This window comes from Pongo abelii, chromosome 20 (assembly GCF_028885655.2).
Source record: "Pongo abelii isolate AG06213 chromosome 20, NHGRI_mPonAbe1-v2.0_pri, whole genome shotgun sequence".
Classification (NCBI taxonomy): Eukaryota; Metazoa; Chordata; class Mammalia; order Primates; family Hominidae; genus Pongo; species Pongo abelii.
In genome coordinates, this window is record NC_072005.2 from 53882033 (window position 1) to 53898992 (window position 16960).

At 54.9% G+C, this 16960-nt stretch overlaps 1 protein-coding gene and 1 non-coding gene across 2 annotated transcripts; both read left to right on the forward strand.

Moving 5' to 3' along the window:
* Window positions 1-404: 404 nt before the first annotated feature.
* Window positions 405-12006, forward strand: NOP53 (NOP53 ribosome biogenesis factor). Its single transcript, XM_024237668.3, has 13 exons — window positions 405-824; window positions 1972-2036; window positions 5158-5266; window positions 5891-6090; window positions 6493-6563; window positions 7479-7574; window positions 9478-9582; window positions 9660-9842; window positions 10300-10475; window positions 10706-10772; window positions 11476-11552; window positions 11636-11692; window positions 11947-12006. Exons 1-13 carry the CDS (start codon window positions 460-462, stop codon window positions 11951-11953), a joined length of 1578 nt encoding a protein of 525 aa, XP_024093436.2. The 5' UTR covers window positions 405-459; the 3' UTR covers window positions 11954-12006.
* Window positions 10803-10912, forward strand: LOC112130296 (small nucleolar RNA SNORD23). Its single transcript, XR_002912562.2, has one exon. It is a non-coding gene; the product is annotated as a small nucleolar RNA SNORD23 (small nucleolar RNA).
* Window positions 12007-16960: the final 4954 nt, after the last annotated feature.

The following is a 16960-nucleotide window of genomic DNA, read 5'->3' on the forward strand; positions in this document are numbered from 1 at the left end:
GTGGTGGTGTGAGCCTGTAATTCCAGCGCTTTGGGAGGCGTAGGAAGGAGGATCACTTCAAACCAGATGTTTGAGACCAGCCTGGGCAACATGGGGAGGCTCCATTTCTACAAAAAATAAAAATAAAAAATTAGCCACGTGTGGTTGCACGCTTCTGTGGTCGCAGCTACTCGAGAGGCTGAGGTAGGAGGATCCCTGAGCTTAGGAGTTGGAGGCTAGAGTGAGCCATTACCCTTCCACTGCACTCCCACCTGGGGGCAACAAAGTGAGACCTTATCTATTAAAGAAAAAAATCAGTTTGAGCAAAGACCCCAGGCGGCCGGGAAAGGTGTTCGCTTAAGGGCGAAAGCTAAGAAGCAGCAACCTTCCCGTTTCTCTCCTACCACCCGCCGCCGTTAGGAATCTTCGGATCCCACTGCAAAGAATGGAGGAAGGAAGAGCCATTTATCCTTTACTAAGATGGCAGCCTCCTGGCAACTCCAGTTACTTTACAAATATGGCTGCCACAGGAAGTACGTCACGGGGGGGTGGGAAATCTGCGCGCGCACGCTGCAAAGGGGCTTTTTGGGACGCCGGCGGCTGAATTTTTCTTTTGACAAGATGGCGGCAGGAGACAGTGGCGTTGGTGGGAAGCGCAGCTCGAAAAGCGATGCTGATTCTGGTTTCCTGGGGCTGCGGCCCACTTCGGTGGACCCAGCGCTGAGGCGGCGGCGGCGAGGCCCAAGAAATAAGAAGCGGGGCTGGCGGCGGCTTGCTCAGGAGCCGCTGGGGCTGGAGGTTGACCAGTTCCTGGAAGACGTGCGGCTACAGGAGCGCACGAGCGGGTACGGGGGGCGGGAATTCCGGGAGCTGGGGGTTCCTGCGCCCAGGTGCAAGGCCAGGCGTGCTTGCGTGGACCGCTCGGGGGTCGGGGGCCGGGGGCCGGGGGTTCGGGGTTGAGGAGCTCCTGTCCCGGAGACCGCCGAGGAAATGGAGAGCATGGGCAGGGGACTCAGCGTGGGAAGCTGGAGAGCTTGATAGAGTTACCAGATTTAGCAGATAAATACATAGGACGCTCAATTAAATTTGGATTTTAGGTAAACAATGAATAGTTTTTAGCATAAATACGTTCCATGCATCCACCTTAGCTTGCTGTTTCCTAAATATGTATGTGTGTGTATGTGTGTATATATATATATATATATATATGTATATATATATATATGTTTTTCAGACGGAGTCTCGCTCTATCGCCCAGGCTGGAGTAGGCGCGATCTCAGCTCACCGCAACCTCCGCCTCCCAGGCTCAAGCGATTCTCCTGCCTCAGCCTCCTGAGTAGTTGAGATTTCAGGCGGGCGCCACCACGCCCGGCTATTTTTCTTTTCTTTTCTTTTCTTTTTTTTTTTTTTGAGATGGAGTCTCTCTCTGTAGTCCAGGGTGAAGTGCAATGGCACGATCTCGGCTCACTGCACCCTCTGCCTCCTGGGTTCAAGTGATTCTTCTGCTTCAGCCTCCCAAGTAGCTGGGATTACAGGCATGCACCACAACGTCCGGCTAATTTTTGTATTTTTAGTAGAGACAGGGTTTTGCCATGTTGGCCAGGCTGGTCTTGAACTCCTGACCTTAGGTGATCCACCCGCCCTGGCCTCCTAAAGCGCTAAGATTACAGGTGTGAGCCACCGCACCCGGCCTAATTTTTGTATTTTTAGTAGAGACAGGGTTTCACCATGTTGGCCAGGCTGGTCTTGAACTCCTGACCTCAGGTGAGCCACCCGCCTGGGCCTCCCAAAGTGCTGGGATTACAGGTGTGAGCCACCGCGCCTGGCAGTCCTTCCTAAATATTAAGTTCTGTAAACTGCTGGGCGAGGCGTTAGCCTGGAAGAGTCCGGTGGCGGGACTTGACTAAGCGGAAGACGGAGGCTGGACCTGCCAGGTTAAATCTCTTTCCTCTCCAACATCTTTGGCTGATGGTCTGCATTTCTGTCCCCCAGTGGCTTGCTGTCAGAGGCCCCAAATGATAAACTCTTCTTCGTGGACACTGGCTCCAAGGAAAAAGGTGAGGAGAGGCTTTTGTGGTGTGGAATGGCCGTTATTCGTTGTTAGTCAGCTTACCGTAGCCTCTCAGATCTGTGTTAATGATGTAGCTTGGGAGGCAAATATCTGCGGAAACAGGTCAACCTTAATATAGACAAGGGGACCTCAACTGGGCAGAAAGCAAGCTGGAGACCAACTTGGAGAAGGCAGGTTTTTCTTTTGAGATGTCAGTGATCTCCATGCACAGATAAGCTGCTGGGAGTCTGCCTTGATGAACAGGTTAGAAACACATTAAAGGATCTCTTTTTAGCTTGCAGAAAAGCAAGTCAAGGACCTGCTTAAACATATCAGTCCTGCCGGTCGCAGTGAGTCACGCCTGTATTCCCAGCACTTTGGGAGGCTCAGGCAGGCAGATCATTTGAGGTCAGGAGTTCGAGACCAGCCTGGCCAATATGGTGAAACCCTGTCTCTGCTAAAAATACAAAAATGAGCCAGTTGTGGTGGCGGGCACCTGTAATCCCAGCTACTTGGGAGGCTGAGGCAGGAGAATCACTTGAACCTGGGAGGTGGAGGTTGCAGTGAGCCGAGATCGTGCCGCTGAACTCCAGCCTGGGATTACTATTATTTTTTTGAGACAGTTTTGCTCTGTCATCCAGGCTGGAATACAGTGGTGCGATTCTCCTTCCTCAGCCTCTCAAGTAGCTGGGACTGCAGGCTGCACCATCAAGCCTGGCTAATTTCTTTTCTTTTCTCTCTCTTTTTTTTTTTGAGATGGAGTTTCGAGCCCAGGCTGGAGTGCAATGGCGTGATCTCAGCTCACCGCAACCTCCACCTCCCGGGTTCAAGCGATTCTCCTGCCTCAGCCTCCTGAGTAGCTGGGGTTATAGGCAGGCGCCACCATGCCTGGCTAATTTTGTATTTTTAGTAGAGACGGGGTTTCTCTATGTTGGTCAGGTTGGTCTCGAACTCCTGACCTCAGGTGATCCGCCCGCCTCGGCCTCCCAAAGTGCTGGGATTACAGGCATGAGCCACCACGCCTGGTCAAGCCTGGCTAATTTCTGTATTTTTAGTAGAGATGGGGCTTCATCATGTCAGCTAGGCTGGTCTCAAACTCCTGACCTCAGGTGATCCACCTGCCTTGGCCTTCCAAAGTGCTGGGATTATAGGCGTGAGCCGCTGCGCCCGGCCAAGATGAGCTTTAATAGGAACAAGAGGACCTGCTTTAGTGAGCAGGTAACACACGTCTTAACTTGCTTGCCTGAAGTTGCTAGAATGCAGGGTGGGGATCTGCTGAAACAAGATGAGGAGGGAGGGATTGCTCTGATGAGTAATAGTGTTTACTTCAATATGTAGAAAAACAAACTAAGAACAGATGATCTGCTCTAATGAACGGCCTGGAAGCAAGTGAAGGGATCTGCTTTAATGAGCAAGAGAGTGAGCTTGTGTGAGATCAGTCAAAGGGTCTGTTTTAATGAAAATGAGAGGACCTGGTTCAGTGACCAGATAGAGTGGAAGGAGCTGCCCTGAGGTACAGGAGACTTCCAATAGGCAGGTAAAAAGTGGTTATTAGAGTCTGGGTGCAGTGGCCTACAGCTGTAAGCCCAGCACTTTGGGAGGCCGAGGTGGGGTGGATCACTTGAGGTCAGGGGTTGGAGACCAGCCTGGGCAGCATGGCAAAACCCCGTCCCTACTAAAAATACAAAAACTAGCCGGACGTCATGGTACACGCATGTAATCCCAGCTACTGAGAAGCGCTTGAACCCGGGAGGCAGAGGTTGCAGTGAGCCAAGATCATACCACTGCACTTCAGCCTGGGCGACAGAGCAAGACTCTGTCTCAAGCTGGGCGTGGTGGCTCACGCCTGTAATCCCAGCACTTTGGGAGGCTGACGCGGGTGGATCACCTGAGGTCGGGAGTTTGAGACCAGCCTGACCAACATGGAGAAACCCCGTCTTTACTAAGATTACAAAATTAGCCGAGCGTGGTGGCACATGCCTGTAATCCCAGCTTCTCGGGAGGCTGAGACAGGATTGTTGCTTGAACCTGGGAGGCAGAGGTTGCAGTGAGCCAAGATCGCATCATTGCATTCCACTCCAGCCTGGGCAACAAGACTCTGTCTCAAAAAAAAAAAAAAAAAGGGGGCGGGGTTATTAGAGAAGTCAGCCTTGACCGAAGTGAGTTATCTGGTGTGTGAGTGTAAAGGGTAAGTCAGTGACCTGCCTGTAATGAACAGATGGGAAAGTAGTTATCGGCGTGCTTTGGTGAGTGGGAAGCCTCTTTGGGGGGCAGGAGAGAGGCAGTTTATGGGTTCCACTTTAGTAAGGAAACATGGACGAAGATCACAGTGGTTGTAAGCAGTCAACCAGGTCAGCCCCTGTGCTTTGTGGGCCTTAAATGATTACATCTTCACAACAGCCTAGTGAGGGAGGTATCTACATCCTCATTTTGGGGGCACGGAGGAGCTAAGCCTCTTGTGTGAGGTCCCACAGTCCGTGCAAGGGCATTATTCCATTCTAGGGTGTTTTGCTGTAGAGTTACTGCTTTTAACTGTTAGGCTTTTGAAGTAAAAACCATAGGTATCTTTGCGGGAGGAAAAAGACAGTAAAAACCAGAGAACTAGAAGTTATGCTGAGAAGTGGCTGTCCTGGGTCCCAAGTCCAGTTCTGTGGCCCTCCCTGGGCTTCGGTGTCAACTGATCACTTGCTTTCTTCCCTTTTTTTTTTTTCTCCCTGAGACGAGATCCCACTATGTTGCTCAGGCTGGCCTTAAACTCCTGGGCTCAAGCGATCCTCCCACCTCAGCCTCCCAGAGTGCTGGGATTACAGGCGTGAGCCACCATGCCTGGTCCTCTTCCCTCTTTGTTTGGGAGACCCTCCTATGTGGCTGTGGGCGTGACTCCTCGTGTCCCCAGCATGGGGCCTGCCTCCTGCTGTCCCAGTACTTGGTTGTGGAGGGTCAGGGCTTGGGCACCTTGGGCCCCACCCTTAGGAGCCTCTACCTCCAGGTAGGAGCCTGGGGACCTCTAAGTCTCCTGGGGTGACTTAGGATTCAGGTCTGATGGCTCCCATGGAGGTGAATAGGGTGGGTGGTCTTTGGCAGTGGGTAGGGCTGAGGCCTTGACTCGTTCTCTTTCCCACTCTTAGGGCTGACAAAGAAGAGAACCAAAGTCCAGAAGAAGTCACTGCTTCTCAAGAAACCCCTTCGGGTTGACCTCATCCTCGAGAACACATCCAAAGTCCCTGCTCCCAAAGAGTGAGTGTCCCAGCATCCCCGGGCCCTTCTTTCCCGCAAGACTCTGGTCCTAAAGGGTTTCCGGGGCTGGGGGGTGGTAGGTGAGGGGCATTTGGAGGGTAGGGCGGGGTCAGGTTTGGGCTTTGGAGTGCAGATTGGAGGGAGGGAGTCTGGGTGCCCTGGTGCTGGGCCGAGGCAGGTGAGGAGGGGCCTGGACCCAGCTGGGGGCTTTGGGGTTGGAGAGGAGGGGCTGAGTGGGAGGCGTGTTCAGGAGGCACATCAGGTGGGTCTTGGGGCATGAGCGGGTGAGAGGGTGGACAGCTGGCCTTCCCCTGAGATGGGGATGTGGAGGAGGAGTGGGATTTCGGGTGATGCTGAGGTTGGTTTTGACATGGTGGTGTGAGGTGCCTGGGGTACGTCCAGGATGGGGCTGTTGCTTCGTTGAGTCTGGGGCTCAGAGGGGAGGCCTAGGCTGGAGACAGACGTGGGGAGAGGAGTTCTTTGAAGAGGGGGCGGAGCGCCACCTTTTGGAGAGGGGGTGCTGGAGCTGCCTTAATGGTGGAGGAAGCCTGACAGGGAGGAGGCTCGGCTGCCATTCAGGCTGCCACCTCACCTGCGGCGCTTGTGCCGCCTCTCCCCGACCAGCGTCCTCGCCCACCAGGTCCCCAACGCCAAGAAGCTCAGGCGGAAGGAGCAGCTATGGGAGAAGCTGGCCAAGCAGGGCGAGCTGCCCCGGGAGGTGCGCAGGGCCCAGGCCCGGCTCCTCAACCCTCCAGCGGCCAGGGCCAAGCCCGGGCCCCAGGACACCGTGGAACGGCCCTTCTACGACCTCTGGGCCTCAGACAGTGAGTGACCCTGCTGTCACCTATGAACGGGGACAGGACTGCCATGTGCAGTTGCATGTGTTGTGCACTGCACGAGAGTACAGTGTGAAAGGGAGTGCTCTGTGGGTGCTTTGGTGACCTCCCCTCAGAGTTGCGCATCCTGAAGGGGCGGCCGTTTCCCACTCGTGCTTTTCCTTTCCTGAGTTGTGAGGCTCCTGCCTTCAGCTTTGGTCTCCTCCACTTTCTGAACCTGTCCAGACACAGTTTTGTCCTAGTGATCAAGGCCCTTGGGGTCTAGAATCAGTCCTTCCCTTGCCTGAGCTTCAGAGTCACCTTTTTGAAATGTGGAGGGATGAGGGGGGAGCCTTTGGTGCCTCTTCCATGCTGGGACTGTCCCAGCAGCTCCCCTCGCTGTATCCACAGACCCCCTGGACAGGCCGTTGGTTGGCCAGGATGAGTTTTTCCTGGAGCAGACCAAGAAGAAAGGAGTGAAGGTGAGACGTGTGGGAAGAGCATCCTGGGTGATGGGAGGGTGAGGAGGGCCGGGAGCTGCTCTGTGTTCCTGCAGTACAGTCTCAGTCTCAGAGCCCTTCCATCCCAGTGGCCGAGAACTCTATGCTGGAGCCAGGTGGTTGGGATTCCTGTCCCAGCTCCAGTGCTGACTGATCCTGGGAAGGTGGTCTAACCTTTGTGCGACCTGTATCTTCCTCTAAAATGCAGATGAGGGCCAGGCATGGTGGCTCACGCCTGTAATCCCGGCACTTCGGGAGGCTGAGACAGTTGGATCACCTGAGGTTGGGAGTTTGAGACCAGCCTGACCAATGTGGTGAAACCCTGTCTCTACTAAAAATGCAAAAAAAATTGGCCGGGCGGGTGGCACATGCCTGTAGTCCCAGCTACTAGGGAGGCTGAGGCAGGAGAATCGCTTGAACCAGGGAGGTGGAGGTTGCAGTGAGCCGAGATCACGCCACTGCACTCCAGCCTGGGCAACAAGAGCGAAACTCCGTCTCAAAAAAAAATAAAATACAGATGAAATTGTACTTAGATCATGGGCCAGTGGAGAGAATTTAAAAGAGGTAGCGCATGAGAAGGTGGAGCCCGTGCTGGCAAGTGGCAGAAATGTCACGGGTTTGAGTTTGGATTTGCAGCCTCCTCCCTCTTGAGCTGCTGGACCCCTAGTGTTAGAGCCCAGGTGCTTACAATCTCTGGGGCTCAGCCTCCTGGGTAGCAGAGGATAGGCTACTATCCTTTTTCTGAGACAGAGTCTTGCTCTGAAGTCACCTGAATGCCCCTCGAGCTCTTCCCACACCCAGCCGCTGGCAAGGCCTGGAGCGTCTGCCCCATGACTGTCCTGGGTCACCCGCAGCCCCAGCACACGGCCTTACCCTGCTTCGGCCTTTTCTCCACAGCGGCCACAACGCCTGCACACCAAGCCGTCCCAGGCACCCGCCGTGGAGGTGGCGCCTGCTGGAGCTTCCTACAACCCATCCTTTGAAGACCACCAGGTACACCGCCCCGTCCAGGCCTCCCTCCTCAGCGGGCTCTGCCTCTCTGTCAGGCCTTCAATAGCTTCCTCCCTGTGCTGGGTGGTGCTGGGAACTCCAGTGACCCAGACAGCCCTGTGCCTGTCCTCACGGGGCTCATGGTCCAGTGCAAGAGACCTGTTCCCAGACAGTGATGGGCAGAGTGGTTGGGGCTGGGAGCCCCAGCCTGGGGGGTCAGGAAGGGCTCCCTGGAGGAGGGGACACCTGAGCCGAGGCAGAGGCTGAGGGAGGGGTTTGCAATGGAAGGAGGGGAGTGGGTTTTCCAGGTGGCGGGAACAGCACTGCAAAGGCAGAGTTGAGTGAGACCGTGGCGCCTTCCAGGAAGCCTGTGGGACAGATGCAAAAGGCTGCGGTGACATGGTGGCACACTCGCAGTCAAGTGACAGTTACGGGTGAGGCTAGCTCAGCGATGGGAAAGTCTGGCTGGAGCCACTGTGCATTTGGCAGGCATCTGTTGGGCACAGATGCTGTGGACAAAGGGGACAAAAACCCCTCCCTTGGTCGGGTGCAGTGCCTCACACCTGTAATCCCAGCACTTTGGGAGGCTGAGGCAGACGGCTCATTTGAGGTCAGGAGTTGGAGACCAGCCTGACCAACATGGTGAAACCCTGTCTCTACTAAATAAAGAAAATTAGCGGGGTGTGGCAGCACGCGCCTGTGGTTCCAACTGCTCGGGAGGCTGAGGTGGGAGGATTGCTTGAACCCAGGAGGTCCAGGCTGCAGTTAGCTATGATCGCACCACGGCACTCCAGCCTGTGTAACAGAGCGAGACTCTCAAAAAACAACCACAACCCTCCCTCGAGGAACACTCCTCATGGGGTCACGTGACTGGAGAGATGCTGAGATGTTTGCGGTAGATGCAGGATGCTTGTCCGAATCGTGTTCAGCATTCATAAGAAGGAGATAGCTAGCCAGGAACAGAGGCAGCTTCCTCATCTGGTAGAGAAAAGTGTCTGTGGAAAAAAGCAACAGTGTGCTCACTGTTGGAGAGATGAGAGTGCCGCTCACTGCCATCTGTTCCTGGACCAGATGTGGGAGGGGGTTTGGAGATCAGACAGTTACTTCTAGATTTGTACAGAACTACTTCGAAGAGATAAAATTCACTTACCATACGGTCAGCCTAGTTAGAGGATGTGATTCAGTGGCTTTTAGTGACCATTGTGTAACCATCCCCGCAGTCAAGTTTAGAACATTTTCACTGTCCGTAAAGGAAACCTCACACATGTCAGCCGTCACCTCCCAATTCCCTATCTCGTGTGGTCTTAGGCAGATGCCAGGCTTCCTGTCTCAGGGACTGGCCCACCCTGACCAATTCACATAAATGAAACCGTGGGCCGGGTGTGGTGGCTCACACCTGTAATCCCAGCACTTTGTGAGGCCTAGGTGGGTGGACCACCTGAGGCCAGGAGTTCAAGACCAGCCTGACCAACATGGAGAAACCCCATCTCTACTACAATTACAGAATTAGCCGGGTATGGTGGCGCATGCCTGTAATAGTAGCTACTTGGGAGGCTGAGGCAGGAGAATCGTTTGAACCCAGGAGGCGGGGGTTGTGGTGAGCTGAGATCACACCATTGCACTCCAGTCTGGGCAACAAGAGTGAAACTCTATCTCAAAAAAAAAAAGTGAAGCGTACAGGTCAGACTGCCTTCACAGACGCGCAGAGCAGGTGTGAGGGCGAGGGTTTGAGGTGCCCCCGGCTCTGTGCGGGGTGGCTGTGCTGGTAGACAGGGCGTGGGGAGGAAAGCCTGGGCCGGGGCGGGATCCGTGGGCACTGGATGAGGGACAGATGGGAGGTAAGAGGGTCTAGTCTCAGTGTCTCAGGAGGGGTTCAGGGACCCATCCTCACTCCCGCCCCTCACAGACCCTGCTCTCAGCGGCCCACGAGGTGGAGTTGCAGCGGCAGAAGGAGGCGGAGAAGCTGGAGCGGCAGCTGGCCCTGCCTGCAACAGAGCAGGCCGCCACCCAGGTGAGCCCCGCACCTGCTCACTCCCTCCCCTCCCCGGGCCTCCTACCCACCCCTGACACTGCACCCCGCCTCCCCAGGAGTCCACGTTCCAGGAGCTGTGCGAGGGGCTGCTGGAGGAGTCGGATGGTGAGGGGGAGCCAGGCCAGGGCGAGGGGCCGGAGGCTGGGGATGCCGAGGTCGGTCCCATGCCCGCCCGCCTGGCCACCACAGAGAAGAAAACGGAGCAGCAGCGGCGGCGGGAGAAGGTTGCGCGCAGGCTGGTGAGCGCCTGGGCCGGTGGGGACTGTCTCTGATGCCTCGCCCCCTTCCTTCCTTCCTCCCACCCATGGGCTGCCCTGGGTGCTGCGGGCAGCCTGCCCACCCCAGGCCCCGCGTGTGGCCTGTGGTTTGGGCGGTTTGGGATCCTCACAGCTGAGACTCATTTCCCAGCCTCTTCCAGGCAGGGCTCTGGGCTGGGGTGGGGCAGGGTCCCTGGCACTTCTGTTTGAGGGCCGGGGTCGGGGGAGGTTTCTGCACCGCAGAGCAGGGGAGATGGATGACAAAGGGGCTTCAGCAAACAGCTGCTGAGAAGGCACTGGAGGGGCTGCTGATGGGATGTGGTCAGGAAGGGCCTATGGGGACAGGCAGGTTTGCGCAGGGAAGGTTCCCTGTGTACGGAGAAGGCCTCCCTGGGTGGGCAGCACTCGCCTGGGCCCTGACCCTCCCCTGTCTCCACAGCGGGTACAGCAGGCCGCGTTGCTGGCCGCCCGGCTCCGGCACCAGGAGCTGTTCCGGCTGCGCGGGATCAAGGCCCAGGTGGCCCTGAGGCTGGCGGAGCTGGCGCGGCGGCGGAGGCAGCGGCAGGCGCGGCGGGAGGCCGAGGCTGACAAGCCCCGAAGGCTGGGGCGGCTCAAGTGAGAATCAGGCAGGGGGTTCTGGGAGAGGCTGGGGAGGGGGCCAGGTCCCAGGTCCTGACACCTTTCTGCCTTTGTTCAGGAACTGCCCATCCCCCACCAGGAGACCACCTCTTCCCCCACAAAACCCCACATTCTCAGAGGCCCCTTCTTCTCCAGGATGGGGCTTTGGACTGGGTGTCTTGGGCCCCGCGCGGATGATATTTCTGAACACCCACCCTGTTCTGCAGGTACCAGGCACCTGACATTGACGTGCAGCTGAGCTCGGAGCTGACAGACTCGCTCAGGACCCTGAAGGTGCCCATTGTGTGCTGCCGTGGAGCCCCGTGCCCAGTGATGACACCATCCTTGCTCCCCGTGCCCCCCAGGGGCTATGGGCGACACCATGGCTGCCCCTGGGCTGGGCCAGTGGGGCCAATGCCCGGGGGCTGAGGGCACGGGATGCTGGGATGGGATCCCAGGGTGAGGGGTCAGGCTAGGGTTTGAGTCTGGGACCCTAAGAAGGCCTTTCCTTCCAGCTGGTCCCTGTTGCAGTCCTGGTCACCTTTAGGACTAGAGGGACCTTCCTGAAGCTCAGAACCAACCCTGTCCCTCCCCTGCTCAGAACCTGTTGTGGCTCCCCAGTGCCCCTGAGGAAGCCCAGCTCCTCTGTCAGCCACACACCTAGGCCGACCCAGCCGTGAAGCTCCAGCCAGCTGTGCTCATGAGTGGACTGCACCTTCTCCCTCTGATCCAGCATTTGCCCTTGCTGTCCCCTTTTCTGTGTCGTCACCAGCCCACTTCCCGTGACTCCTCCAAGCCCAGCTTAGAGATGGCCGTGGGTTGGTGGCTGTCATCCCAATGCTGAGCCCCAGCAGCTGAGGGCCAGGCTGAGTCCCTGGTGCCCACAGGCTGCCCTGGGGAGACTGCATGGGGCTGAGCCCTGCCAGGACCCAGAGGAGAGATCCAGGCCCTTGGGCTTCTGCCAGGCCCTACTGAGGCCTCCCTCTCTGTCCTGCAGCCCGAGGGCAACATCCTTCGAGACCGGTTCAAGAGCTTCCAGAGGAGGAATATGATCGAGCCTCGAGAGAGAGCCAAGTAAGGGGCGGCCGGGGCTGCTGTGGGGGGAGGGCATCTGGGATTGGCGCCAGGCACTGATTGCTGCATTGTCCCTGCTCCAGGTTCAAACGCAAGTACAAGGTGAAGCTGGTGGAGAAGCGGGCGTTCCGCGAGATCCAGTGAGTCCACCCGGCTTCGGCGCAAGGAAGGGAGCCCTTCTCCCACCCCATGGTGCCCACCGAGTCCCAGGGCTCCTCCCAGAGTGTGGCCAGTGGCTGAGCTACACCCCCTTGGCTGTGCCCAGAAGAGGCCCTGAAACCAGAGCGGGGTTGGGAGGGCCCCCAAAGGGAAACTGAAAGGCAGGGGGTGTCAGGTCGGCAGGGGTTATGGGGCACCCTCTCACCCACCCTCAGCCCCTCTCCTCTGTCCCCAGGTTGTAGCTGCCATCAGATGCCGGAGCCTCGCCCTTCAATAAAAAGTCCCTTCTGGCTAATCAGTGGGCTCCACGTGTGGCTTGTGTGCCTCCTGCGGGCAGCTGCTCCCGGGTGCAGACTCTGTGTGTCCCCCCATGGCGCACAAGCATGTAGGTGCCAGAACTCACCGCCAGAGCCTGGTGAGGGCCTAGGGTGTGTCCGAAGAGGTTGTCAGCCGCCTGGATCGTGGTCTGTCCAATAGCTGTGAAGTTGGCAGCCCTTCCAAGCCTGGGCAGATCCTAAAAAGCCAGCAGGCAGAGGGCGCAGGGCTTATGGCCTGGCCGGAGGTGGGAGGTGAAGCAGAGGTGAGGAGGAGGTTCCCCCACTGGATTCTGACTTGGAGAATAGCCCAGGTCCCTCTGCTGCGGGTGACATAGCAGCTCTCGCCACACTGATAGAAGGAGTGGCGGCAGCTGATCTCTGCCGATAGAACACCTGCTATCAGATTTAAGCAGGTGGATTCACTCACTGAACTCACAGCGGCCCAATCAATGAGGGCTGTACTTACTCCCATTTTAAAGGTGAGGAAACAGGGCTGGGCACAGTGGTTCACTCCTGTAATCCCATCACTTTGGGAGGCTGAGGCGGGCAGATCACTTGAGCCCAGGAGTTTGAGACCAGCCTGGGCAACATAGCCAGACCCTATCTCTACCAAATATTAGCTGGGTGTGGTGGGATGCAGCTATGGTCGCAGCTACTGAGGAGGCTGAGGTGGGAGGATCACCTGAGCCTGGGAGGTGGAGGCTGCAGTGAGCCATGATCACACCATTGTACTGTAGCCTGGGTGACAGAGGGAGACCTGTATCAAAAACTTAAGTGACAAAGGTGAGGAAACTGAGGCACATAAAATGACGTAATTTTCCTGCCTTCTATGCCTATTTTGAAAACATGTTTTTAAAATCTTTACAAGAAATGAAGAACTTATTCTCACTGTAAATCATTGTCAAAACGTGTCTGTCACTGTTGACCTTTGCCCTCCAGTCACATCCACGCCCCTCTTCTGGAGCTGCCTGTCAAGTAGTCACTGCAGTGTGGTGTGAGTGATTATGCTCCCTGTGTGATTCTATTAAATTACGTAATCGATTAGCCGGGCATGATGGTGTGCACCTGTAGTCCCAGCTCCTGGGGAGGCTGAGGTAGGAGAATCCCTTGAGCCTGGGAGGTGGAGGCTACAGTGAGCTGAGATTGCACCACTGCACTCTATCCTGGATGACAAAGAGCACCCTGTCTCAACCTCCCACCCCCCAAAAAACTAACATAAATTTCACACATGTATTTGTGAGGATAGAACTGTTTTTTTCAGTGTCTTAGGATCACAGTGTGCGTGATTCTGCAGCTTGCTGTCAGTGCATCTTGGAGGTCATTCTGTGTCTGTACAGAGCTGCTTCCTCCTGTTTTGTGGCTGTGTGGAATCCCGTTACTTGGGTGTGCCTTGTGTTTCTTAACCAGGCCAGTGTGGCGGCTCCTAAGGAAACTGAAACCATGTCTTTGTCCACGTGCCTTTTTACTTGCATCTGTGGTTAAGTACCTGGAAGTGAATCTGGGCTGAAGGATACATATATCTGTAACACGTCATTTGATAGGTTCAACCCAATTGTTCTCCCAACAGGCTGTGCTGATTTTTACTCTGGTAGCGTAGGAGGAGCCTGCCTGTTGCCATGTAGCTTTGCTACGGTGTGATCCCACTATTTTTATTTGATTGTGCCTGGTTATCAGTGAGGTTGAACATCTTTTTTTTTTTGAAGTAGGGTTCCCCAGGCGGGAGTGCAATGGTGCAGTCCCAGCTTCTTGGCTCACTGCAGCCTTGACCTCCTGGGCTCGTGATCCTCCCACCTCAGCACCCCCACCCCCCCCCCCCCGCCCCAAGTAGCTGGGATTACAGGCACATGCCACCATGCCTGGCTACTTTTATATTTTTATTAAAGACAGGGATTCGCCATGCTGCCCAGGCTGGCCTCAAACTCCTGACCTCAAATGATCCACCCACCTTGGCCTCCCAAAGTGCTGGGACTACAGGCATGAGCCACTGTGCCTGTCTTAAACATCTCCTTGTATGATTACTGACCATTCATAGTCCCCTTCTGTGCTGGTACAAACCTTTTGACCATTTTCCTCCTGTGTCATTTGTCATTTTCTTGTTTATTTGTAGTAGCTCTTTATTTATTGTGGATCCACAGTCTGTCATACATGTCAAACATTTCCCCTAGGCTGCTTTTGACTTTTGACTTTGTATGTGGTGTCTTTTGTCAGGAAGAAGTGTTCAGTGTTACGTTTTCTGTTGGTCTTTCTCCATTTCATACTATGGCCTTTGAGAAGGCTTCTCTATGACAAAATGTTTATAAAAATAGAGCAGGCAGTTTATAAAAGAAATGAATGAGGCCGGGCATGGTGGCTCATGCCTGTAATCCCAGCATTTTGGGAGGCCGAGGCGGGTGGATCACCTGAGGTCAGGAGTTCAAGACCAGCCTGACCAACATGGAGAAACCCCATCTCTACTAAAAGTACTAAAAAAGTAGCTGAGTGTGGTGGCGTGTGCTGGTAGTCCCAGCTACTTGGGAGGCTGAGGCAGGAGAATTGTTTGAACTCGGGAGGGAGAGGGTGGCAGTGAGCCGAGATCGTGCCATTGTACTCCAGCCTGGGCGACAGAGTGAGACTCCATCTCAAAAAATAATAAAATAAAATTAAAGAAATAGAAGGGAGAGACTTACATCAGAACTTCCCACCTCCCCACCATATGCCATAGAACAAGGCTTTAAGGAGCTATTTCTGCTGTTCTTCCCCCTCCCGTATTAAATAAAAAGAGGTGTTCTGCAGATAGGAAAACAGCTGTGTGTGTGTTGGGAGTGGTGGGGGGTCAATGTGTGGACGACAGAGCAGTAGGGAGAGGTAAAAATGAGTCTGGGCACAGTGGCTCAACGCCTGTAATCCCAGCGCTTTGGGAGGTGGAGGTGGGTAGATCACCTGAGGTCAGGAGTTCGAGACCAGCCTGACCAACATGGCGAAACCCCATCTCTACTAAAAAATACAAAAATTAGCTGGGCGTGGTGGCACGCGCCTGTATGTAGTCCCAGCTACTCGGGAGGCTAAGGCAGGAGAATCACTTGAACCTGAGAGGCGGAGGTTGCAGTGAGCTGAGATTGCACCATTGCACTCTAGCCTGGGCAACAAGAGTGAAACTCCGTCTCAGGAAAAAGAGAAACGCCACCTGCCAAGGCGGCCAGCCTCTGGCCCAGTGACTCTGCTCTCGGGTGACTGAAGGAAACTGCTGGAAATGGGGAGGAAGCTCTTAATGCCTGGAGACAGCCACTGGGGCGTCGGGCACACTCCTGGATACCCAGGGGTGAGGGTGTTCACAGCCATTCAAGGACAAACTCGGTGGCCTGGACATTCAGTGTCCTCAGGAAGTCCTTGGTATTTAATTGCCTGGGGAAATGCATCTGTTCCCATGTGCGAAATGGGGAATCCACAGAAAAAGTGTTTGTGTGCCTCACTGCACAGAAACTGCATTTCACGTCTGAATTTTACCTCAAGAGAAAAGTTTAAAAGTACAGAACTCAGGTGTGATGGCTCACACCTGTAATCCCAGCACTTTGAGAGGCCGAGGTAGGCGGATCACAAGGTCAGGAGTTCGAGACCAGCCTGGCCAACATGGTGAAACCTTGTCTCTACTAAAAATACAAAAAAATTAGCTGGGCGTGGTGGCGCGTGCCTGTAGTCCCAGCTACTCGGGAGGCTGAGGCAGGAGAATTGCTTGAACCCGGGAGGTGGAGGTTGCAGTGAGCCAAGATCATGCCATGGCATTCCAGCCTAGGCAACAGAGTGAGACTCCATCTCAAAAAGAAAAAGAAAAAAAAAAAAATGCTTCAGGCACCACAAAATCTGGATCTGCCTCTGATTGTGATAGAAAAATATTGGAAGGACTACCCAGCAGTTGGAGAACAGCTGAACAAATGATACATCTATACATCTATGCTGTGGCATGGGTATGACTTTGCTTTTTAAGAGGATGGAGACCAGATGAATGTGGTGGCTCACTGTCATCCCAGCCCTTCAGGAGGCTGAGATGGGAGGATTGCTTGAGGCCAGGAGTGAGACCAGCCTGGGCAACATAGCAAGACCCCATCTCTAAAAGAAAAAAATTAGCTGGGCATAATGGCATGTGCCCATAGTCCCAGCTACTCAGGAGGCTGAGGTGGGAGGATCTCTTGAGCCCAGGACTTCGAGGAGGCTGCAGTAAACTATGATTGTTCCACTGTACTCCAGCCTGGGCAACAGAGTGAGACCCTGTCTATTTTTTTTTTCTTTTTGAAGCGGAGTCTTGCTCTGTCACCCAGGCTGGAGTGCAATGGTGCACAATCCCGGCTCACTGCAACCTCTGCCACCCTCTTTTTTTTTTTTTGAGACGGAGTCTCTGGAGTCTTGCTCTGTCACCCAGGCTGGAGTGCAGTGGCGCGATCTCAGCTTACTGCAAGCTCCGTCTCCCGGGTTCACGCCATCCTCCTGCCTCAGCCTGCCAAGTAGCTGGGACTACAGGCGCCCACCACCACACCTGGCTAACTTTTGTATTTTTAGTGGGAGGGTCTCTTGAGCCCAAGAGTTGGAGGCTGCAGTAAACTCTGATCGTGCCACTGCACGGAGTCAGCCTGGGCAACAGAGTGAGACCCTGTTTCTTTTTTTTTTTCTTTTTGAGGTGGAGTCTCGCTCTGTCACCCAGGCTAGTGTGCAGTGGTGCAATCTCGGCTCACTGCAACCTCTGCCACCCTGTCTCTTTAAAAAAAAGACCATTTGTAGGCAGCAGCATGGAGTTGTGAAGAGCATGATGGAGTCCGTGTCCTGATTTCAGACCCACTGTGTTACATACAGGCTGTGTGATGTTGTGCAGGTTACTCAACCTTTTTGTGCCTCAGTGTCGTGTCTGTAAAAGGGACATAACAGTAGTACTTATCTTGTTGTGGATTATTATAAGTAAGTGAG

Excerpts from the sequence above, each read along its gene's own strand:
- NOP53 (XM_024237668.3), top strand. The coding sequence starts at position 460 with ATGGCAGCCTCCTGGCAACTCCAGTTACTTTACAAATATGGCTGCCAC. Across the intron at positions 10,476-10,705 it reads CGAAGGCTGGGGCGGCTCAA|GTACCAGGCACCTGACATTG; the intron begins GTGAGAATCAGG and ends CCTGTTCTGCAG. Across the intron at positions 10,773-11,475 it reads ACTCGCTCAGGACCCTGAAG|CCCGAGGGCAACATCCTTCG; the intron begins GTGCCCATTGTG and ends TCTGTCCTGCAG.